At 41.7% G+C, this 24842-nt stretch overlaps 1 protein-coding gene across 1 annotated transcript in view; it reads left to right on the top strand.

Annotated features, from left to right (window-relative positions):
* ADAMTS19 (ADAM metallopeptidase with thrombospondin type 1 motif 19) overlaps positions 1 to 24842 on the top strand; it is a gene marked incomplete at its 3' end in the record, with an annotated part of 395950 nt that overhangs the window by 270359 nt on the left and 100749 nt on the right. The window contains exon 14 of the mRNA XM_082272872.1: positions 7143 to 7270. Within this exon, the coding sequence (XP_082128998.1) occupies positions 7143 to 7270 (128 nt within the window). The remainder of the gene's footprint in view (positions 1 to 7142; positions 7271 to 24842) is intronic.

Below are 24842 nucleotides of genomic sequence, written 5' to 3' on the forward strand. Positions count from 1 at the left end.
GTCAGATTCCAACCCCCGCCAGCATTATGTTTTCCCCTGGCTCTCTACCTTGGGTGCTATATCCTTCTTGACCAGGTGAGATAGCTTTAAGATGATTGTGCTAGGCCCAAACAGTCTTCTGGCCTAGCTAACACATACAATTGCACACACCTGCCCAGTCTCCAGCCCAGGAAGAAAGAGAACTTAACAAGCCACTCCCCAATATTTATATTCTTCTCTAGCATGCATCACTGGAAATAAACACAAATAAAGATCCAAAAAATCCTGCGCTAAAAATTGAAGTAAAATTAAAAGTGATATATGTGATAGTGAAAGCAGCTAAACACTTGATCTTATAGAAATCAAAACCAATATGTGCAACAAATAGTGTAGCGCTAACATCAGCAAAAATAACCATACATAATATAGTGCATACAAAGAATATTGAATACAAAAAGTGACATGTGCAATAATGAAAAATACTATATAAAAAAAGTCCTTTGAGGAACAATTTAGAAAACACAAGTCCTAGAGTGGATGGTAACAGATGGAAGGCTGATATCCCAAGGAGATGGTGAAGCTGGAATACACTCGTGAGGAATATATATAAATTGGCTGCTTACCAGAATCATAGGCCCCCAATTTAATGGATGGGCCACACACGCTAAGATATAAATCGGTGGTGATATTAATCCTTCAGGTACTAGGAGGTGGGGATTTTCCTCAGGCACACATTCTTGCAATTAGCTCCCAGATGGAAAAAACCATGTGTGCAGAAGGAGAAATAAAAATGCGCATAGCGTAATCCAATATGGTAAAAGGAAAGGATTTATTGAAATGACACTTACAATCTCCAGGATAAAAACAAGCAGAGTAAAACAGCGGCATCCCGCATGTAACAAACTGAGTCGGCGTCTAGGGGGCATGGTAACGCTACGTTAGGTACCGCCCGACCAGTTTCGTCATACGTGACGTCGTCCACGCCCCGGACAACGTCATGTCATGTTGACGTCAGCTTAAAATTCACAAATCCAAGATGATCACATATGTAACATCAAACTTGTCCACTGCTTAGTACCTCTACACGTTAAGCCATATCCATCATGGCGTCTGCTGGAGGAACAAAAACTTTTTTTTTTCTTTGGATTTTTTTATTGCACATTTGCACTTTGGAGTGATTTTCCTCCTTTTTTTTATAGCACTTCAGGACTTATTGCTTCACTTGCACTTTATTCAATCAGAGACGGAGTCTCTGCACTATTGTTGCACTTCACTAGGTGCTCATTGTTTGAATTGCACAATATTTATAATTTATTTATTATATGCTATGTCATCGTATGTTTAGCACTGTTTTAAATATGATTTAATTATATTAATTTTTCTAGCAACGCTATTACATAGTTTTAGCTTTTTTATCCTGTAGCTGTGGGAACACATTTAGGTGGTAGCAGCAGCTTTTAAAGATTTATTACTGTTGTTTTTTTAAGGGTAGCACACAAATAATTTTGTCTTTCTTACTGAGTTTAGGGAAAAAGCCAAATGAGGTAATAAAAAATAGCTTGAGCAGATTACGACCCAGCAGAACTACATTTAACTAGCCACACTGGCTACACATAAAAATCAGTATAATTAATTTGAAAAACATAAAAAAAGTATCAAATTAAACCACTGCAAAATGACCACATGGCCCTGATATTTAGGAATTGTCTCTGTTTTAATAAAGTTGCCCCTGTTGCAAAGGTGTCTGCATAAGTAGAAATAAAAATCAGTCACTGTTAAAAGTTAAAAACTGTTCTTCTTCACCTGCAGCACCAAACAGCACCACTGCAGGAATAGTGTGCTACAAAGTGAAAATAAAGAGACAAGGAAAACAGTGAGAAGGTGGAAAATGATGGTAATGTCCACACTTTCCGAACCATAATTCTTAACAGACACAACTCCAACTCTTTCCTTCAGTAAGTTAGGCTTTGTGTTTGTTAACGTATTTTGGTGCACATGGAACTGTCATACCAGACCAGCACTAGTCGACCTGAACATTTGTTTTCTCTTTTCTCAAGAGTCACATGCCCACATGGGAGTAGATGTTCAAAAAGCACCACGAGGGTCTCCAGCACATAACTTACTGGCAAATATTTAAACATCGCCTGTAATGTTTTTTTTTATCATTTTTTTTCCTAGTAATACACTTTTAATTTGATATTTACTGATCATTTTTATCATTTGATGATTTTTATAAATAAACAAGTTAAACAGGATGTCTTTGTGCAGTTCAGTTTGTAGGGAGTTTTCATTCATTTTTTTGCAGAACATGCCAGGACTTCAATTAAGAAAGCCCAGCACTAACACTGCAATTTTTAAGCACTCCCTCAGACTAAAGATTTCTTTATACAAGCATAGTTTGTTCACTATGAATCATTTCCCTTAAATAAGTGACAAAATTGTTGCTTTAGTGCCTGGGCCAACAACAATCCTCTGCTGGGAGCACACACGGAATTGTTACAGATATATTATTTACTTTAACAGCCTTTCATCACTCTATACACCAATTATCTGTAAGTAGAAGTCTTACACAGGCAGGAGAAATCTAGCTGCCCACAGCTTAGCCTCATTCTAATAAAGTATAACTAAAATTTAATTTTACTTTTTTTTCAGTTTTAAATAGATTGGAGAGGAATGAGAACACCTATAAAGTTTTTAATTGCCGTCTGTGCCCTCATTAGGGCGATTCACCTTATGTATTTGTCCTGTTTAATATTATCATTGAAAGTGAAAGTAAAAGAAGATCCCAAATTTTGGGTTGTCCCCAGAAAAAATAATAACGGAGGAATCTTCCAATACGGACAGTTCTGGTGGAAAATTCTCTTTGCTTTGAAAAGAGTTCCTCCTACTTCCTGAAGTGCCTTTGGATTCATAAACTGCAGGGGACATAGACAGCATAAAAATATATCTGACAAGTAACTAACCATTCCCTATTCTATTCAAAACTAAAAGAAAAGTTTTGGTTTTCAATACATTTTAATCAGATATAAAGATAATTAGCCCCCTAAGGGGTTAATATAGCACTTGCTTTTAAGCACTCAGAGGTGAACAATTCCTTGTTCGCACACCTGAATGGTGAACAATTAGTGGGGGAATATTTAAACAAAAGAGTCAGAATATGTATTACCAGAAAATGGTCTCATAAAATAACTCACCCCGCGCACACAAGGGCAAAATAGATAGCAACAAGGAGTTATGAAGACGCAAGGTCTCAAAGCAGCTACTATACAAAAAGAAATATTATCACAGGTGTTGTAGAGTATTTGGTCAAATAAAATAAACTATAACACTAGCAGCGCTAAGCAAAGGTCCATTGATTAAACCAGTGTCCTTAATGACTCATAGAATATATATGTGTAGTCCATACAGTGATACTTCAGGCACAATCCATCCACCAGGGTAGGGGAGTGAAGGGTCTTGTCTATTATTCCAAAGGTATCACCACACTCTAGTGCTCCCCCCTTTGAATAAAACACTCACCAGAGCCTGGTGAATATATAGCCTTCAATCAAATCCACCAATCAACGGGTGTACTGATCACTGCTGGGCTGCACCACACTCCTCCTTCCTCCAATATTCCTCCGCTCAAAGTTCATGTAATTGAACAAAGTGGGGGCAACAATAGTGTAATTCTGCAAACTTTTATTAAAACCACACACACTAAACCCCCTCTCCCCTCCAGATGTCTACTTACAGGAGGGTAATGGAGTGAAGGCATAAAGGATTAAAATATGCACACTGGATGACCGGATCCAAACATTCCTGCAGTCCAATAGGAATCTCAGATGGTGTCCTATGTGATATATTTTGCGACTGCGCACATCAGCTCTGACGTTTCGTCCTTACGACATCAGCTCTGACGTTTCGTCCTTACGACTTCCTCTGAGAGCCCGGGGCTCTCAGAGGAAGTCGTAAGGACGAAACGTCAGAGCTGATGTGCGCGGTCGCAAAATATATCACATAGGACACCATCTGAGATTCCTATTGGACTGCAGGAATGTTTGGATCCGGTCATCCAGTGTGCATATTTTAATCCTTTATGCCTTCACTCCATTACCCTCCTGTAAGTAGACATCTGGAGGGGAGAGGGGGTTTAGTGTGTGTGGTTTTAATAAAAGTTTGCAGAATTACACTATTGTTGCCCCCACTTTGTTCAATTACATGAACTTTGAGCGGAGGAATATTGGAGGAAGGAGGAGTGTGGTGCAGCCCAGCAGTGATCAGTACACCCGTTGATTGGTGGATTTGATTGAAGGCTATATATTCACCAGGCTCTGGTGAGTGTTTTATTCAAAGGGGGGAGCACTAGAGTGTGGTGATACCTTTGGAATAATAGACAAGACCCTTCACTCCCCTACCCTGGTGGATGGATTGTGCCTGAAGTATCACTGTATGGACTGCACATATATATTCTATGAGTCATTAAGGACACTGGTTTAATCAATGGACCTTTGCTTAGCGCTGCTAGTGTTATAGTTTATTTTATTTGACCAAATACTCTACAACACCTGTGGTAATAGTGGGGGAATATTGCTATTCCCTAAAGGTGATAGCAAGTGAAGTAAAGTGCACAGTGCTAAATAAATAATCAAAATACCTTGATATATAAATATACAATTGAAGTGGTGACAGAATAAAAATAGAATAGAGTGCACACTATAAATAAATATATAGAAATATATTGGATGCAAAGGTGATCAAAATATATGCAATAATAATCAAGTCCCAAAGTATAACTCCTTAGTGATCTTTGTGCAGAAAAGATGTCCTAATAGGGTTTCTCCAGTGTTCAAATTGCTGACAAAAATGGCATAGCTTCTATCATAAGGGGTGCAAACTCACCGGATTTGGTGGGTCTTGAATGCCATATAGCAACAAGACCTTCCGAGCTTGTGGCTTCACAAAGCCTAAGGTGACTGCTGGTCTCTGTGGTTCACTGTAGTCCTCACCTCCTGTATTGGGAACCGTTCCTCCAGATCCAATCCGAGAGGGGACAAAAAAAGTGCTCCAATAGTGCAGTACCGTTTTAAAAGGGTAATTTTATTGTAATCATGCCAATAACTGGAACCGACATGCAGAGAAGCAGGAAGTACGGCCTCTGTCCTGTCAATTCCTGTCCTCTGCCCTGCTGACCCCCCGTTCTCTGCCCTTACTGTTCCCTGTACACCGCCCTACATTCTACTGACCTCTCTACACCGCCCTACAAACTACTGACCTCTGTATACTGTCCTACCTACTACTGACCTCTCTACACTGCCCTACAAACTACTGACCACTGTACACTACTCTACATACTACTAACCTCTGTACATTGCCCTACATAGTCAGTAGAATGTAGGGCAGTGTGCAGAGGTCAGTAGCCTCTGTACTCTGCCCTACATACTACTGACCTCTGGACCCCGCCCTACATACTACTGACCTCTGTGCACTGCTCTACATACTACTAATCTCTGTACATTACAATATATCCTACTGACCTCTGTACACTGCCCTACATACTACTGACCTCTGTGAACTGACCTACATATTACTGGCCTCTGTACAATGCCCTAAAAACTTCTGACCCCTGTACAATGCTCTACATACTACTGACCTATGTACATTACAATGCATACTGCTGACCTATGTACATTACAATACATTCTACTGACCTCTGTACAATGCCCTAAAAACTTCTGACCCCTGTACAATGATCTACATACTACTGACCTATGTATATTACAATGCATACTGCTGACCTATGTACATTACAATACATACTAGTGACTTCTGTACACTGCTCTATATACTACGAACCTCTTTACACTGCACTATATACTACTGACCTCTGTACACTGCCTTACATACTACTAACCTCGGTATACTGCCCTACATTCTACTGACCTCTGTACACTGCCCTACATACTACTGACCTTTGTACACTGCCCTACCTACTATTGACCTCTGTAAACTGCCCTTCCTACTACTGACCACGGTACACTGGCCTACATACTACTGACCTCTGTACACTGCCTTATATACTACTGACCTCCGTACACTGCCCTACATTCTACTGACCTCTGTACACTGCACTACATATTACTGACCTCTGTTCACTGCCCTACATACTACTGATCTTTGTACACTGTCCTGCATCCTTCTGACCTCTGTGCACTGCTCTACATCCTACTGACCTCTGTACAGTGCCCTACATACTACAGACCTCTGTATGCTGCCTTACATAATACTGACCTCTGTATGTTGCCCTACCTACTACAGACCTCTGAATATTGTACACTGTATGATACGTTAAATTCAGTTCTGTAAGCAACACCTTATTTTCTGGCATTGCCCCTCCCGAGACTAGACTCTGGATCCACCCCTGACCCTTCATTGACATCCTCTCGTTGTATGTGACCTGTACCTTAACCCCTTCATCTCCTGATTTCTAGCCTACTCCTATTAATCTGAATGACTTTGAAGTTTGCAAAATTACTTTGTAAGGATTCCCACAGATTTACAGTATGTCCTTGAATTATATTACATTTTTACTGTGCCCTGTGAGAAGGCACTGCTGTGTGACACATTTCACAGAGCCTGCCTTCTGACCTACAGAGGTGCTGGGAGGAGGAATTTTAGGAGGGGGATTAAGAACAGGAATCACTGCTTGCAGGCAGCAATATACCATGGGATATATAGTCTTTAGAAAATGAAAGTAAACAGCAGAGGAGAAGCTGAAAAGCATGCAGGGAATCCAAGAAGTTGTGGAAAGAGATGGCCAGTAGACAGGCAGGACTCGCAATATGAAATTAGATTTTTCAAGTAAGCCTATATTGGATTGTCAAATATAACTATTGTTTGTATTGCTATTACAATGCTGATGCTATAAAATGAAAGTGTGTGCTGTGACCATACACACCATTTTGCTCATCATCTACTGCTGCTTACTCTTGTTGTAATGTTTTTGTAATTGTTAAAATGACAAAGAAAAAAAACATTTTACTGTGTCCTGTAACTATGATGCATACGAAATTGTTGACTGTTGCTACCTTTTCATGTTTTATGCTCTTGGCATCCTCAGCATTACATTTACACTAAGCTAAATTACAGTATATGACTCACCATGTTCTCTTGTTTCCATTTAGAGAAACCTTGCACACTGTTCTGCTCTGCCCTTGGAAAAGACCAGCCTGTCCTGGTGGCAGAGAAAACTTTGGATGGAACTTCCTGTGGACAGAATGGGCTGGATATGTGCTCCAATGGAAGGTGCCAGGTACAGTGAAAATATGTGCAAGCATACAGAAAATTAATATGGTACAATGAAGACTGAGGTGATGGAGGATGACTAAACGCTCTATTAGTTCCTATTTAGAATTCAATATTATTCATAAGAAGGAATGGAAAAATATTGCAAATTGAAAGAAAAGTAAATATGGTAATAGCTAAATGAGTTTGGGAGCATGAAAAACTCTTTGTTAGAAAAAAGAATGTTCACTGGTATGCAAGTGGAAAAATTGTACTATGCAAACAGTGATATGTGATTCAAGCAGATTTTATTTAAAGCCTTCCTGCCCTACAGCAGTTAAAATCTTGATAAGAATTTTAAAGCATGTAGTTTTGGTAGGTATTTGCTTATTGATACATTCAAGTCAAAGGGACAGGGTTAATTTTAAAGCACACCCTTCATGATTGAGTCATCTCATCTCATCACATCCTTCAATCATGATAGTCATCTCTTCAGTGCTCCCCATGCTGCTCTTTACACTGTGACAACTGACACCAAAAGACTTGGTTTGGCTGAGGATGAAGCTTAGAGGGTACGTTGAGGTCATCCCCTCCATCATGTGATCTTGCTTGAGACTAGAGATTAGTTGCTAGGCCCAAATAGTACACAACAGAGGGAGGTCATATGACCACCCCCCCACCCCCCTCCCCAACATAGAAATACTGGGTATTTTACAGTTGGACAGTGGTTACAGTAGGAGCAATGGAGGAGCAGAAGGTGGTTGAGGTGTAGTCCTGTTACTATCTCTTAAATGGGCATGGTGAATGAGTCTTTTTAAGGCCCAATTTCAGCCAAATCTTTTTATCCCATTCTGTAATGCTGAATAACAAGCACTTCTCTGCTTTTCTAAATTTATTGAAAAAATCCACCTTTCACCAAATTTTTTTCACTAAGGTGCCAGTTCAGTTTTTTTTTATAACATGCCGCTAAGAAAAAGCATCCCAATATTCACAGAGCTATTTTCTTGACCACCTATGTACTGTACCCGCCGTGGCCGCATCTTATAGGGAGTAGAGTTAATGACTGTCACATTCAGGCTGCAGCTGTGTGGTTGTCTTTGTATTCAAATTAAAAAAAGGACAACACTGAGAAAAGCAATACTTAGACTTATTTGATTTCTCTAAATTTTATTGGACTTGAAAAACAAAAAATAATTAGGATTGTATTAATTATTGAATTAATAATTATCATATTTAAGCTGAAATATGGCAATGCAAAAAAAAAAAACAACAAAAAAAAAATCATTGGTTTTTCTACCAACAGCTCCTAAGCAGTCTATACCTCTTTTTTAATGAAGGTCCAAGCACACAGTAAAAACTTACTTTAATCCATGGTTCCATAACAGCTAGCATTTAAAGCGATTGCAAAGTCTTGTTTCTTTTTTCCTATAAAAATAAAAAACATGTTATACTTATCTGCTCTGTTGCAGTGGATTTGTACAGAGCAGCCCGGATCCTCCTCTTCTCGGGTCCTTCTTTTACCCTCCTGGCCCTTCCCTCCTGTTCAGTGCCTCCACAGCAAGCAGCTTGCTATAGAGGCACACAACCTGAGTCACAGCTCTCTGTGTCCATTCAGACACGGAACCTGGCCCAACCCCGCCTCCTCTCTCCTGATTGGCTAGCTGACTTTGATTGACAACAGCGGCAGCCAATGGCACCACTGCTGTGTCTCAGCCAATCAGGAGGGAGAATTTCAGATGGCTGAGACACTCGGGGACATCGCTGGACAGAGAGGGACCTCAGGTAAGTAGTAAGGAGCCGAGGGGGGCTGCTGCACACAAAAGGTTTTCTATCTTAATGCATAGAATACATTTAGATAAAAACCTTCTGACTTTACAACTACTTTAAGTCCACCAATGAGCTTTGCAGATACTTCTATCAGCACCCATGTCCCACCCTGATAGCATGGATAAACATGCTGATAATCACTATTTTTAGTATGTGCTATTTATATTCAATGCAACAAATCACAATGAATGGATGGTTCACACTGTTTGTTGCAGTATACTACCAAACAAGTGTGTTGTGCTGCACTGCCTAGGTGCATTAGGTGCCATTTAAAATGAATGTGGTGCCATTTAAATGCCATTCAAAATGAATGGCATTGGAATTCACAACATTGTGTATCAGGGATGGGGACACATTTTATTTATGTATCTATATTAAAGGAAATTATTTTTTAACATGTTTGGCTTTTCAACTGATATCGTTCTCCCTTTCTGCAAAAGAGAGAAAAAACATTACTGTAATTTACCCTACAGTTCTAATTATTGTCTAATCTTGATATTAATTGCATTATCAGGAACCACACAAATCAATTTTTCTCTCCAGGACCCAAGGCTGTAGGACAAGCCCCAGAGGTGTGCCTTTAAGCTAGGCTCACACTGCTGTGATATGATTTTCATCAGATTTTCAGTGCGATTGTGTAGTACAACTTGCATGCTACTTTGATTTGCATCTTCTCTGAGGCCAAAATCGCACTGAAATTGCATCAAAGTAATACAGGAACATTTTCCAAAATCACACTGAGTTGCAATGATGTGAATAGACACTATTGAAAACCATACACCATTGTAAATTTCATTGTCATGCGAAAAAAGTAGAAAATTGTCCCTGTATCATCAGTGATAACATAATAAACAAATCAGTATATATTTCACATGCACTGTGATCCCAGATCAACAGTTAGATACGTTGAGTCCATTAACCACTTTACCACCGGAGGATTTTGCTGTCTTCCGTCCAGGCCACTTTTTGCGATTCGGCGCTGTGCGACTTTAACTGACAATTGCGCGGTCGTGCGATGCCGTACCCAAACGAAATTTACGTCCTTTTTTCCCACAAACAGAGCTTTCTTTTGGTGGTATTTGATCACCAGTGTGATTTTTACTTTTTGCGCTATAAACAAAAAAAGAGCGTTTATTTTGAAAAAATAACAATATTTTTAACATTTTTTTATATGAAATTCCCCCCAAAAAAAATGTAAAAATCAAATTTTTTTAAATTTTTGGCCAATTTGTTTTCTGCTACGTATGTTTGGTAAAAAAAATCGCAATAAGCGTATTTTGATTGGTTTTCGCAAAATTAATTGCGTTTACTAACAAAAGGAAAGATTTCTGTCATTTTTGGTGTTTTTTTTTAACGCGTAATGGCGGTGATCTGCAATTTTTTTTTGCAGGACTGCGACATTGTGGCGGACAGATCGGACCCTTGACTGACATTTTTGACACTTTTGGGGGTACCAGTGACATTACTGCAGTAATCAGTGCTATACATATGCACTGTTACTGTAAAAATGACACTGGCAGTGAAGGGGTTAATTTTATTGGAGAGGGAGGGGTTAATGCATGCCTAGTGCTTACTGACGTGTGGGGGGGGAGGTGACTGTGTGAGACAGGGACAGATCGGATGTCCAGCTATGCTGAACACTCCGATCTGTCAGTCCCTGTCACTATGGAGATGTGTAAACAGAGCGGGCGGATCTCCTCACTCGATTCCCCGACGATCGGGGCAGAGCAGCGGCGATCGCCGCTGCTCCTCCCCTGGCCCGACTCCCGCTGTGAATGAAAACAGCGGGAGAGCGCCTCCGGCGGCGCGCGAGCGCCGCCTACAGGGGGAGGAGTCCAGCGACGTAGGTCTACGTCGCTGGACGGGAACGAGCCACTTTGCCGCAGTACGCTCAATGTGAGCGGTGGGCAAGTGGTTAACAAGGCCACTAAACCCAGCTAAAAGCCCTGTGTGACGGAACCGACCACCAGTATACCGCTTCTTTCAGTCTAAACATAGATATCAGATATTCTAGCTGCAATATACAAGACTAGCCACTTCTGACGTCACATGATGTCATGTGATGTCAGAAGGGGCGGTGCCACTATGTGATGTAGCTGGGTGGCCCCGCCCCTTGCTTATAAAAGAACTGTCAAAGCTGAAGATCGGGCATATGACGGGTAACCTCTCCAGAAGCTTCTTTTAATTATTTTCTATTTTTCGGGTCCGACAGGCGTCGTGATGTATTTACATCGAGGGACACTATTTTTTTTTTCTTTTTAAAAAAGGACTTGTCAAAAACTGTTCTGTGGTTTTTACTTTTTTACACTTTTTGGTGACTGGGTAAGGGTACTACGTACCCGATACCCATTCACATAGGGGGGGGCTGGATCTGAGGGCCCCCTTGATAAAGGGGGCTTCCAGATTGTGATGAGCCCCCCACCCGCAGACCCCCACAGCCAAAGCCCAGGGTTATTAGGAAGTGGCACCCCAGGGCACCCTCCCCATGTTGAGGGCAAACAGCCTGGTATGGTTCAGGGGGGTAGCTGGCTCGCACCCCCCCCCCTTTCCTTGCCTGCCAGGCTGCATGCTCAGATAAGGGTCTGGATTGGATTTTGGGGGGGACCCCTCGCCATTTTTTTTTTTTGCCATGGAGTTCCCCTTAAAATCTGTACCAGACCCAAAGGGCCTGGTATGGATTTTGGGGGGAACCCCACATTGTTTTATTATTTTTTTTAAATTTTGGCGTGGAGTTCCCCTTAAAATCTATACCCCACCCAAAAGGCCTAGTATGGATTTGGGGGGGGACCCTACTTTCATACTTTCACCCCCTTCTTGCCCAGAACAATTTCAGCTTTCAGTGCTCATTGGCATCAATGGGAAATCTTGGTCAGCTTGACATGGCACTGCTCCCAAACCATAAGTGACAGGGACACAAATCTTGGGGAGCACCAAGTGGAGACCCAGGACTACAGCATACATTTTAAAAGTGGGGTATACCTGTACACTATACTGACTGCACTAAACTGACTGAACACACTATCCACTAACTACCTGCCTAATCTCTATTGTCACACACTATACACGGCAGCCGTGTAAGCAGCAGCCTTATATAGTGTGGGACGTGTATCATGATTGACTAAAGGCACCCTGCCTTTGGCCAATCATGGCTCTGACAGGACACTGTGCTGTGATTGGCCAAAGCATACAGGTCATGTGCATGCTTTGGCCAATAATCAGCAATCAATGCACTGCAACAGCCCAGTGCATCATGAGGTGCTCATCGGCGGGTGAACTTCCCTTTGAGCGCCCCATTTGTTCATGTGTTCAGCGAACACACGAACAGTTGGTGTTTGAGTCAAACTTAAGTTCGACTCGAACACAGAGCCCATCCCTAATTCTGATACAGTGGAATCATAGATTTCTTGAGGGATATTGTGGATAAATTTTACTGCCCCATTTCAAGTAGTCCAAACCATATTCTCAGAGTCCATTAAGTAGTTGTCCATCATTTTCTCGGTCACCCTGTGCCCCCAATAGACATAGGGTGACTTACACATAAGAGGGACCTGGGGAGCTGAGACAGGGATTTCCCAACCTCTCTAAGGTAAGCTGGGTTCCACAGGCCCCCCCAACCAAAGTACCCAACCCAACTGTAATTTTAATATTCATGCAATCTTAATTCTAAAAAAGTCAGCAAGAAATTTGTGAATTGAGTTACTTTTTTTTAAGTCTAATTCTAATTCTGCCGGAATTAATTAGCAAAAATTGTATATATATATATATATATATATATATATAAATAAATATATATATATATATATATATATATATATATATATATATATATATATACATACACATACAGTGCATCCAATAAGCATTCACAGTAATTCACTTTTTCCACATTTTGTTATGTTGCAGCCTTATTCCAAATCAAACTAAATTTAATATGTTCCTCAAAATTATACGAACAATTTCCGATAATGACAACATGAAAGAAGTTTGTTTGAAATCATTGCAAATGTATTAAACATAAAAAATGAAAACAATCACACATACATTATAGTCAACAACGTAATTACAGCATTTGCTCAATACTTTGTTGAAGCACCTTTGGCACTAATTACAGTCTCAAGTCTTTTTGAGTATGATGATACAAGCTTGGCGCACCTACTTTTGTGCAGTTTCTCCCATTCTTCTATGCAGGACCTCTCAAGCTCCATAAGGTTGGATGGGGAGCGTCGGTGCTCAGTCATTTTCAGATGTCTCCAAAGATGTTTAATTGGGTTCAAGTCTGGGCTCTGGCTGGGCCACTCAAGGACATTCATAGAGTTGTTCCATAGTCACTCCTTTGTTATCTTGGCTGCGTGCTTAGGGTCATTTTCCTGTTAGTCTGAGGTCCAGAGTGCTCTGGAGCAGGTTTTCATCAAGCATGTCTTTGTACATTGCTGCATTCATCTTTTTTTCAATTCTGACTAGTCTCCCAGTTCCTACTGCTGAAAAACATCCCCATAGCATGATGCTGCCACCACTATTCTTCACTGTGGGGATGGTATCGGCCAGGACAGGTAATGAGCAGTGCCTGATTTCCTCCAGGCATGACGCATGCCATTCGGGCCAAAGAGATCAATTTTTGTTTCATCAGGCCAGAGAATTTTGTTTCTCATGGTCTGAGAGTCCTTCAGGTGCCTTTTAGCAAACTGACACTTTTACTGAGAAGTGGCTTCCGTCTGGCCACTCTGCAGAGATGGTTGTTCTTCTGGAAGTTTCTCCTCCTCTCCACACAGAGAAATGCTGGAGCTTTGTCAGAGTGACCATCAGGTTCTTGGTCACCTCCTTGACTAAGGCCCTTCTCCCCCAATTGCTCAGTTTGGCTGGGCGGCCTGCTCTTGGAAGAGTCCTGGAGGTTCCAAACTTCTTCCATTTATAGATGATGGAGGCCACTGTGCTCATTGGGATCTTCAATGCAGACATTTTTCTGTACCCTTCCCCAGATCTGTGCCTCGATACAATGCTGTCTCGGAGGTCTTCAGACAATTCCTTGGACTTTATGGCTTGGTTTGTGCTCTGACATGCACTGTTACGGGGGGACCTTATATAGACAGGTATGTGCCTTTCCAAATCATGTGCAATCAACTGAATTTACCACAGGTCGACTCCAATCGAGTTGTAGAAACATCGTAAGGATGATCAGTGGAAACAGGATGCACCTGAGCTCAATTTTGAGTCATGGCAAAAACTGTGAAAACTTGTGTACATGTGATCTTTTCATTTTTTTTATTTTTTTATTAAATGTGCAAAGATTTCAAACAAACTTCTTTCATGTTGTCATTATGGGGTATTGATGGTAAAATTTTGAGGAAAATAATGAATTTAATCCATTTTGGAATAAGGCTGTAACATACCAAAATGTGGAAAAAGTGAAGCTATGTGAATATTTTTCCATATATATATATATATATATATATATATATATATATATAAAATATACTGTGTATATATATATATATATATATATATATATATATATATATATACACACTATATTGTAAAAAGTATTGTGACACCTGCTTTTACACGCAAATGTAATTTAATGGCATACCAGTCTTAGTCCACAGGGTTCAATATTGAGTTGGCCCCTACCCTTTGCAGCTATAATAGCTTCAACTCTTCTTGAAAGACTAGTGTGCAGTCATGTTAGAACAGTAAGGGGTCATCCCCAAACTGTTCCCACAAAGTTGGGATCAGGAAATTGTCCAAAATGTTTTGGTATGCTGATACCTTAAAAGCTCCCATTATTAGAACTAAGGGACCAAGCCCAACCCCTGAAAAGCAATCCCTCTAATGATTTGGACCAGTATCACAAAGCAAGGTACATTAAGACATGGATGAGCGAGTTTGGGGTGGAGGAACTTGACTGGCCTACACAGAGTCCTGATCTCAACCCGATAGAACACCTTTGGGATGAATTAGAGCAGAGACTGTGGGCCAGGCCTCGTCCTACATCAGTGCCTGACCTTACAAATGCTCTCTGGAAGAATGGTCAAACATTCCCATAGACACACTCCTAAACATTGTGGACAGCTTTCCTAGAAGAGCTGAAGCTGTTATAGTTGTAAAGGGTGGGCCAACTCAATATTGAACCCTACAGACTAAGACTGGGATGCCATTAAAGTTCACGTGCGTGTAAAGGCAGGCATCTCAATACTTTTGACAATATAGTGTGTGTATATATATATATATATTTATTATACCTGTATATATATTATTATAGTAGATGGGGCTTTGTTAGTTTTTGATCTTGGTCTATAGGTCTATAGTGACATTTGACCATCCAAGAGGCATATAACCTGAATGCCCTGGGGAATACATCAACACCACTATCAGTATTTTTTTTAACTGCTTTTTTGCTAAGGTTTTAAATTCATTTGGTTTTTCTGTAGCTGAAGAGAGCTCCTATCCCAGAAACCCATTGCAATATTTTTCTGAAGTCTAAGCTGTATTTATTTTCATACTCTTTCTTTCAAAACTTTGAAAATTATCACAAAAAGTGACAAGGGCTTTCTAAATTCCCATACGACTTACTGAAATAGATTTCTTCACTAGCCTTTTCTTTCTGTTGTTCATGATTAGTAATCAATTTTACATAAACTGTTTGAAAAGAGGTTATATTAAGAGATGCATACGTTTTTCAAATTACGCTCATATTGAGTGGTTACTATGTGTATGAAAATCAAGAGAGCGAGGCTGCTGAACCCTTAAAATGAAAACCAGTAAGGCGGACATTACTTCACTTTTTCCTTTTTTGTAGCCTAAACATGGAGTTGTTAAACATCTGTGTTCTTATATGAGGTCTTTGTCATCAAGTTAAACACATTCTTTTGTAGATGTAACATATATAAACAATAATGATCACAGCTAGGATTTGCATGATCTAAATGACGGGATGTGTATGCTGTGCATGCAAGCAGATACTGGACCAGAATTTCTTGGTAGAGTTAGAAAGAGCCAAGACAAAAACCAAAGCACTGAAAGCTCTTGTATAATTTTATGTATGATTTATTTATACTGCACCAACAACGTATGGAGCTCTTTGTAATTGCCAATTACATGCTGAACATGCTGCTGGATGAAGAATACAATCAAGTACAGACCAGGAAATATATGAGGGATGCTGCCCAGAGTGTCTCATCCTTATTCAACCATGACCCAGATTATGTCTCAGCCTCAGCTTTGAAGTCGTTAAGCCTGCTCTAAATTAATCTTGCAAATTACATTTACACTTTCATAACCACCTGCCATGTTTTAATGTTGGGTGGGAGCATAGCTTATTCCTAACTGCCAAGTTTTTACAGCAACTACAAATGGCAGCTGTACTCTCTGGAGACACTAAGAATTCAGAACTCCAAAAGGTGCCAGGAAAAATTCCTTAACTATTCATAACTTCAGAAATACTTAAACATAGTGATGGATGGAAGAGAAGAGAGGATGTAGCATATCTATTACATCCAGGATCCAAGTTGAAAAAGACTACCTGTTGTAAGAAAAAAATACCTACAGGTATGGAAAATGTTTGATTTACCTCCTATAGGTGTTGATGTGCAGTAAGTAGGTGAAAAAAAACAAAAAACATGGGCAACATGGAAACATAAAGATTTATAGTAAAAAGCATTCTCAGGCTCACTTCCTCACTGATGAGTTACCACCAGACGATTGCCACACTTGTTACTATGCACAGGGTTTGCCAACCTCTAAAGCTCAGTAGTTTAAAAAAAATAATTAATTTTGCCTTTGCCCAACATTTTGCAATTGAGAGTCAATAATGAAATTGAAGTTCAAAAAATGCCAATCCACTCAATCAAAGGCCTTCTCAGCGTTCTCAATAACAAACTTAGAGGATTCATGTACTATTGTCCTTTGCCTCTCTCGTGGGCAAAAAGCCAACTTGGTCTGGATGAATGATAGTTTGGAGGAGAGGCAAAAGATGGGATGAAAATATTTTGGTGACATTTTTTAAATCAGCATTTAAGCGTGAGATTGGGTAATAATTGGCACCCAGATATCACAGATATATGTGCTCTCAAAGAGTCTGACAGGAAAGTGTGATCCTGAAGTAGGGAACTATAGGCCACAACAAGCCTGGGAGTCAGGGCTGCAGAGAAGGTCTTGTACGGTAGTAACCGCCAGTGAAGTCATCTGGCCCAGGGCATTTATGTGGCTTTGTTGACTTAACCACAGCAAGGAATTCATCACTCATTATAGGGTTATTGAGGGATTCAGCTGACTCTATGGGAACAGAGGAAAGCCCCAATTCGTGAGATAATCATAAATTCCTTGTAGCTTGGTCTGCAAGGAGTTGGGATCAGAGGTACCAGGCAGGTTATAGAGATTTGCATAAAAGTCTCTGAAAGCTAAGGCAATAACAAAGGGGGTATAGCAGTGTTAAAAATTTTCAGCAGAGACATAAGGGTTATATGTTTTGAGAGGTAATTCTCTCAAGCAATGGTATAGGCGCCTACCTGGCTTGTTGCCATGATCAAACACAGTATGCACAGTAAGCTCATCTGGTTTTGGCCAGCTGAACCCTGGTATCATGCAGCAGTCAGGGCCGGACTGGCGTACCGGGATAGCGGGAAATTTCCCGGTAAGCTGCCTGCCCTGGGGCCGCTTTGGACTGTGGCCAGCTGCTGCGGTGCCCAGGAACAATCCCGGGCGGCGGGGGGGTGGCCGGGTGCACAGAAGAGCGGGACGGTGCTCCGTGATCTGAGACAGAGGGGAGGAGCGTCAAAGTCCTCTTCTCCCTCCTCCCCTCCTTGTGTATGACAGAGGCGTAATTATAGCAGCCTGCAGGGAGCCCGCACAGGTCCTCTGTCAAGTTTGTACATAGATAGCTTGCCTTAGCTGGAGTTGTGGGCGGAGCTGGGGGCGGTCCTAGGTACGCATACCTGCTTGTCACTTCTTCACACTGTGGATACAGCTAGCACGAGGGGGTATAGGCGGGCAGGAGGGGCGACATATAGGAGAACCAATCTCCTCCTGGCTCCTGCAGGGCTTTCAGTGGCTGCAGGGGCGGGATCATTTCTACCATATGCCGCCCCACCTGACCTCCTATCCAGCCTGGCGCTAGCTGTATTCACAAGTAGTCATCTGTTCCTAGGACCGCCTCCCAGCTCCGCCCCCCGACTCCGGCCGGCTTCAACTCCCGCTTCTTGTTGTCTCACAGCTGTTCCTGCCAGCTGCCACTGGGTCAGGTAGGAGAAATGCTCCCTGCCCCGAGGACGCTCAAGTAGAGCACAGTACAAACACAATCTCTGCCACAGCAGAGTGTCAGTAAATACACTGCCTGCAAAGGTATCCAACTGACTGTCACTCTGCTCCCCCCGCCCCATACTGCCCCCCTCCCCCCATACTGTCCTCCATTGTCCCCCTCCCATCATGCTGCCCCCCCATACTGTCCCCCTATACTGCTCTCCACTGCCCCCCTCCCAGCCACCCCCCTCACCACCACCGATCCCACTCCCCTCACCACCACCGCAGCCACCCCCCTCACCACCACCACCACCGCAGCCACCCCCCTCACCACCACCGATCCCACCCCCCTCATCACCACCACCGCAGCCACTGATCCTACCCCCCTCACCACCACCGATCCCACCCCCCTCACCACCACCACCACCGCAGCCACCCCCCTCACCACCACCGATCCCACCCCCCTCACCACCACCGCAGCCACTGATCCCACCCCCCTCACCACCACCGATCCCACCCCCCTCACCACCACCACCACTGCAGCCACCCCCCTCACCACCACCAATCCCACCCCCCTCACCACCACCGCAGCCACCGATCCCACCCCCCTCACCACCACCGATCCCACCCCCCTCACCACCACCGCTGCCAGACTTTGATTGTTTTTTATTCTGGTAATATATCACCATCACAATAAGTGGACTGTTCTTGATAATTGCTCCACTTTTAACTGGAATTTGCTCTTATGTACAGTATTTATGTATCTATCTATATACAGATATATATAAAACCCTATGTGATTTCATATCTGTCTTATCTACATATAATACACGCTTAACATGTGCTTTAAAATGCATGGTTTTCCCTTTTATGAACAGGAAAATAATGGTGTTATGCTGTTGGGCCGGTATAATAATGCTATGGGGCTGGTATGAAATTATTTCCAGGGCTGGTTTTTATTCCCAGTCCGGCCCTGGCAGCAGTAGTGACAACCCTTTCTCCTAGTGCTGTTCAAGTTCTGTAGCTACAAAGTGAGATAAAGATTTCATATGTAACAACTCTAGGCAAGCAATAGCATCTAATAGGTTCTGCAGCTGTGCAGTTCTAGCTTTTTTCAATTCTGTGGCTTACCAAATAAAGTGGCCTCTCATAACACACTTATGAGTGTCCTAAAGAATGAATCAGGTGTATAGTTGTCCGAGAGGCATTAAGACAACAAAACAGACAATTCAGATCTAAGTGGTTACTCTTGAAGCAGGGACTTATTCAACAGTACCACGCTCTAGGAGAAGGACGCCCATTTTGTCATCTATAGTGACTGGTGCGTTGTCCAAGAAAGTTTGCTTTTGACCACAGTCCAAAAATATCAGGAGGTAGAGATTGGGAGGCCAGGATGTAATAAATTATGGAATATGTATTTTGTGGGGCAGAAAATAATCTATAAACCTGGACATCTGGACAATATAGATGCCAAGCATCCACAAGACAAAGAGATTGTAAGGCTATTTTGACATAACAAAGGTAAGAGTAAGATAGGTGAGTGGCGGATCTTACGGCATTCAATAAAGGGTCAATAGTCAGGTTGAGATCCCCACTAATGATCAATGTACCCTCAAAATAAGTTTTAGAGAACTGTGAGGCAGTCTTCAAAAAAATGAAGTTGGGCTTGATTAGGGAGATAGAAGGAGGCTAGGGTGACCTTTTGTCCCTCCAAGTTAACTTTTAGAAACAAGAAATGCCAATTGTGGTCGGTCTTTTGATCCATAATCTTCAAACCAACTGTCCTGGAAATCAGGATGCTCACAATTCTTGTCTTGGGGAGGGTTTGGTACTGTGGTACACCAAGGGAAAGCAGTAATTTGAAACCTTCTGGCAGTTATTAGTTTGAATATGAGTATCCTGCACAAAGACTACATAAGTCCTGAGGTGTCAAAGCTCCCAAAGGGCGTGGGCCACTTCTCGGGAATATTGAAACCATTGACGTTTAAGGATATGTACCTGTCAGTAGGCCTGCTGAATAGGCAGTCAGAAGGATCCCGGCCAGAGACAGCCAAAAAAGAGAAAAGAAGCTCAGTACTCCTTAGAGATGGCTTAAGATGCAGACACCTGCAACAAGCTGCAATGCCAGTTCTGACGCCAGTAAAAAGCAGCTATGAAAACGTGCTTTTAAAAGCACTTGTATTGATGCTAATGCATGTTTTAGCCACGTTTAGCAGGGTTAGTGTTTAGCAGCCTTTCTCTGCCCTCTTCTATTTTCCAACCTTAAATCCAACTACTACAGCTTAACCACTTTAAGACCGGAAGATTTTCCTGCTTAATGACCAGGCCCTATTTTGCGATTCGGCACTGCATTACTTTAACGAACAATTGCGCGGTCATGCAACGCTGTACCCAAATAAAATTGACGTCCTTTTTTTCCCACAAATAGAGCTTTCTTTTGATGGTATTTTATCACCTGTGGGATTTTTATTTGTTGCGCTATAAATAAAAAAGGAGCGACAATTTTGAAAAAATATATATATTTTTTTCACATTCTGCTATATAACATTCCCCCCAAAAAATGTAAAAATCAAAATTTTTAAAATTTTAGGCCAATTTGTTTTCTGCCACATATTTTTGATAAAAAATCGCAATAAGCATATTTTGATTGGTTTGCGCAAAAGTTATTGCGTCGACTAACTACGGGAAAGATTTATGTCATTTTTATTGTTTTTTTTTTACTAGTAATGGCTGCGTTCTGCTATTTTTTGCAGGACTGCGACTTTGCGGCGGACAGATTAGACCCCTAACTGCCATTTTTGACACTTTTGGGGGTACCAGTGACATTAGTACAGTAATCAGTGCTAAAAATATGAACTGTTACTGTAATAATGCCATTGGCAGGGAAGGGGTTAATACTATTGGTGATCAAGAGGTTAAATGTAAGCCTAGGGGAGTGATTCTAACTGTGGGGGGGCGTGGCTTGTGAGATGATCATAGAGACATGCGATCCTATATAGCAGGATCACATGACCTCTGTGATCGTTGCAGGGAGAAGGACGGACGGACGGACGGCTGTGTTTACAAAAGCTGTCCGTGCTTCTCTGTCAGCGGGGAGAGATCGAAGGTGTCAGGCGGCTATTGGAGCCGCCTGACGCACGCACTGGCTCTCTGGCTGACGAGCCTCCTGAGAGTGAGCGACGTAGAGCTACGTCGATTTTCCCAGGAGTGGCTGCCTGCCGCAGTAAATCTGCGGCTGGCAGTCGTCAAGTGGTTAAAAACGTCTGACGTGGCCTAACGCTGTATGCGGCGTTAAGCAGCCTTTTGCAGCCTTTAGCAGCATCACGTGTTTTTACAGCTTAACGCTGCTGCTCAAGAACGCGATGGCCATGGGTTTTTTTTTTAACAGCTTGAAAACGCCTATGCCACTTACAGCTCCTAAAGCCTGTGTGTGCATGAAGGGGCTTTTTTAAGCTGCAAAATAAAAAACGCCTGATGCTCCTAAAAGCAGCTGTAAAAATGCCCTGTGTGCATGAGGCCTAGGAGGTCAGAACTTTCAGCGAAAGGGAGGCAAGTTGGGAACAAAGGGAGGAAGCAGAGAGCACTAAATGAGAAAACAAAAGCATGGCTCAAAGTAAGCCTACCTGCCCTTAGAGAGTCCTCTCTCAGAAGAGATTGGGTCCCAGGGGAGACAACAACCTATGTGGGGTAGCAGTAAGCGACTGCAGGGTAAGAGCCATTCTGCAACTAAATAGAGCATAAGGGGTATAAAGGTCAAAATCTAAAACATTTGTGAAAAAGCTCTACATAGATAGACACATGATACATGCACAGACTTTGTCAATAACTCTTGCTTCCACAAGAATAAGCAGCACCATATTGGGTAGAAGGCAATAAAAAAAAGTCAAATCACAGAACAACAAGGAGGGGGATGAGGGGTGAGAATGGAGGTGGGGGGGGGGGCGCCACAGGACTAGCTCGAACAGGGCACCTGAACACCTAAGGCCGGCCCTGCCTGTGGGTGTGGTGTATCTGGATTCTACCAAAGCATTTGATACAATACACTACAAAACACTTAATTTTCAAATTTAGATCTATTGACATTGGCGACAATCCATGTATCTGGATAGAAAACTAGTTACAGGAGCATTTCAAGAGATTGGTAATAAATAGCATATTTTTAATGGTCTGGAGTTGTAAGTGGGGTACCCCAAGGCTTTCTCTCCTAATTATAATCATAAATGATATTAAGGTTGATGTAAATAGTTCAGACTTTGTTTTTTTATGATAAAAAGATAAGCAGGGTAATACCTTCACAACAGGATGTATCAACTTTATAAAAGAGATTTATAAAAAAAAAAAGGGCTGGGCAATTACATTGCAAATGAGGTTTAACCTGTTGCTGACTGCCCCATGTACATTTACCGAAGGCCAGCGGATCCTCGATGCAGAATCATGTACAGGTACGTGATTCTGCACTTCTAAGTCTTGATTGGACACAGCAGGAGCCAATCAGTGGGTCCCATGGACCTGATGTCCGCGGGACCCGCTGATCGTTACCGACTGAGGCAGAACTATAGTCTGCCTATGTAAACAAGACAGATTGCCATTCTGCTAGTAGGGTAGCAGACATTCTGTGTTTCTGCATAGCAGGAACACAGATCTCTGTCTTCCCACAGTTAAAGCCCCCACACACAGTTAGCAAGCACTCCCTAGAAAAACATTTATCCCTTTGATCGCCCCCCATGTTATCCCCTTCCCTGAGAATATCATTAGTACAGTGATAGTACAATTTTTTCAGCACTGGTCACTGTATTGGTGTCACTGGTTCCCAAAATGTCACTTAGTGTCCGATTTGTCTGTCGCAATGTCGCAGTTCCACTATAAGTCACTGATTGCCACCATTACTAGTAAAAAATTTAAAAAATTAAAATTCCATGAAACTATCACATAGTTTGTAGACACTATAACTTTTGCCAAACAAATCAATATACGCTTACTGGGATTTTTTTTTTACCAAAAACATGTAGCAGAATACAAGTAGGCCTAAATTGATGAAGAAATTAGCTTTTTTACATTTTTTAATTAGATATGTTTTATAGCAGAAAGTCATTTTTTGTTTATAGTGCAAAAAGTTAAAACCGCAGAGGTGATCAAATCCCACCAAAAAAAGCTCTATTTATGGAAAAGAAAGGACATCAATTTTATTTGGAAACAGTGTCGCATGGCTGCGCAATTGTCAGTTAAAGTAACACAGTGCCGTATCGCAATAAATTGCCTGGTCATGAAGGGGGGGGGGGGTAAACCTTCCAAAGCTGGAGTGGTTTATTAATATTGAAAAATGTAAAGTAATGCAACTGGGGCTAAAAATATGAATGCAAGTTACTCACTAGAAAACCTCTGGAGGAATCTGGATGGAAAATATATGAGGGTCCTGCTAGATGGCAATAGGTTCTACAGCATACAGTATCTACTAGCAATAGCATGCAATGACAAGCTGCAGCAAGCAAGACTGGCAGACTATTAGCATGCATTAAAAATGGTATTTACTCAAGAGATAAGATGATGATTATACCAAAACTAAACTAAAACAAAACCAAATATTACAAAACTCTGGTTTGGCCACATCTTGAGTATGCCATTCACTTCTCATCACAAACCCTCAGGATGGATGTGCAGGAACTAGAGAGAGTCCAGAGAAGGGCAACAAAGCTAGTAAGGGGGATAACGGACCTCAGTTATGAGGAATGTCTACAAACATTACAATTTTTCCCCCTGGAGAAAAGACAAAATGGTCTCACAAAATGATCACAATATGCAAACATCTTAATGGTGAACCTAGCATAGGGAGAAAACTATTCAGTTTTAGGTCTCTTAAGAACACACACTCACTGAAGTTGGACGAGAAATGGTTTAATTTTTCGTAAGAGATTGTTTAGCATTAGAACAGTGAGGATGTTGAACTCCTTTCCACAGCTGGTGGTGTCACTGCAATATACAGGGATATGAGATATGGGAATTGCCAATGACATATAGACACACACCCACACACACTGCACTGGACGGACTGTTGTCTTTATTTAACCTTACCAACTATGCAATTGTAGCACTGTCCCAGTAGGGCTTACTGTGTGATGACTTCTTGGGTCTCCTCTGATTACCTGCAGTCAGTCACTAGGGGGCATTTCACACATCCATCCTTATTCCTAATGGCTCGGTACTCAATAAACAGTCCAGGGGTTTTGGTTTTTGGTATTTATTGTAGAACTTGGATGGGAGAAGGGAATAGTGGGATACTCCAACTTGAACTATTTACAGTTGATAAGGACAAATCTCACTTGGCCTCACCAGGTTACTTGTGGAAACAGTAACGCTGCTTTAACCATACTGCCACTTGTATGGCAGGGGTTAAGTCTTTTTGCTCTCTCCAGCAGCAGACTTGATGCATGTGCCAGATGTTCCCTAAAAATGCGAATAGCATTTACTCACTTACATGGCCATTACCATTACTCACTTAAATTGCCTTTTTCTGTGCTGTCTCTGTGTGGAGGCAACTATCTTTG

The sequence above is a fragment of the Pelophylax lessonae genome (genome assembly GCF_965119305.1).
Source record: "Pelophylax lessonae genome assembly, chromosome: 1".
Lineage (NCBI taxonomy): Eukaryota > Metazoa > Chordata > Amphibia > Anura > Ranidae > Pelophylax > Pelophylax lessonae.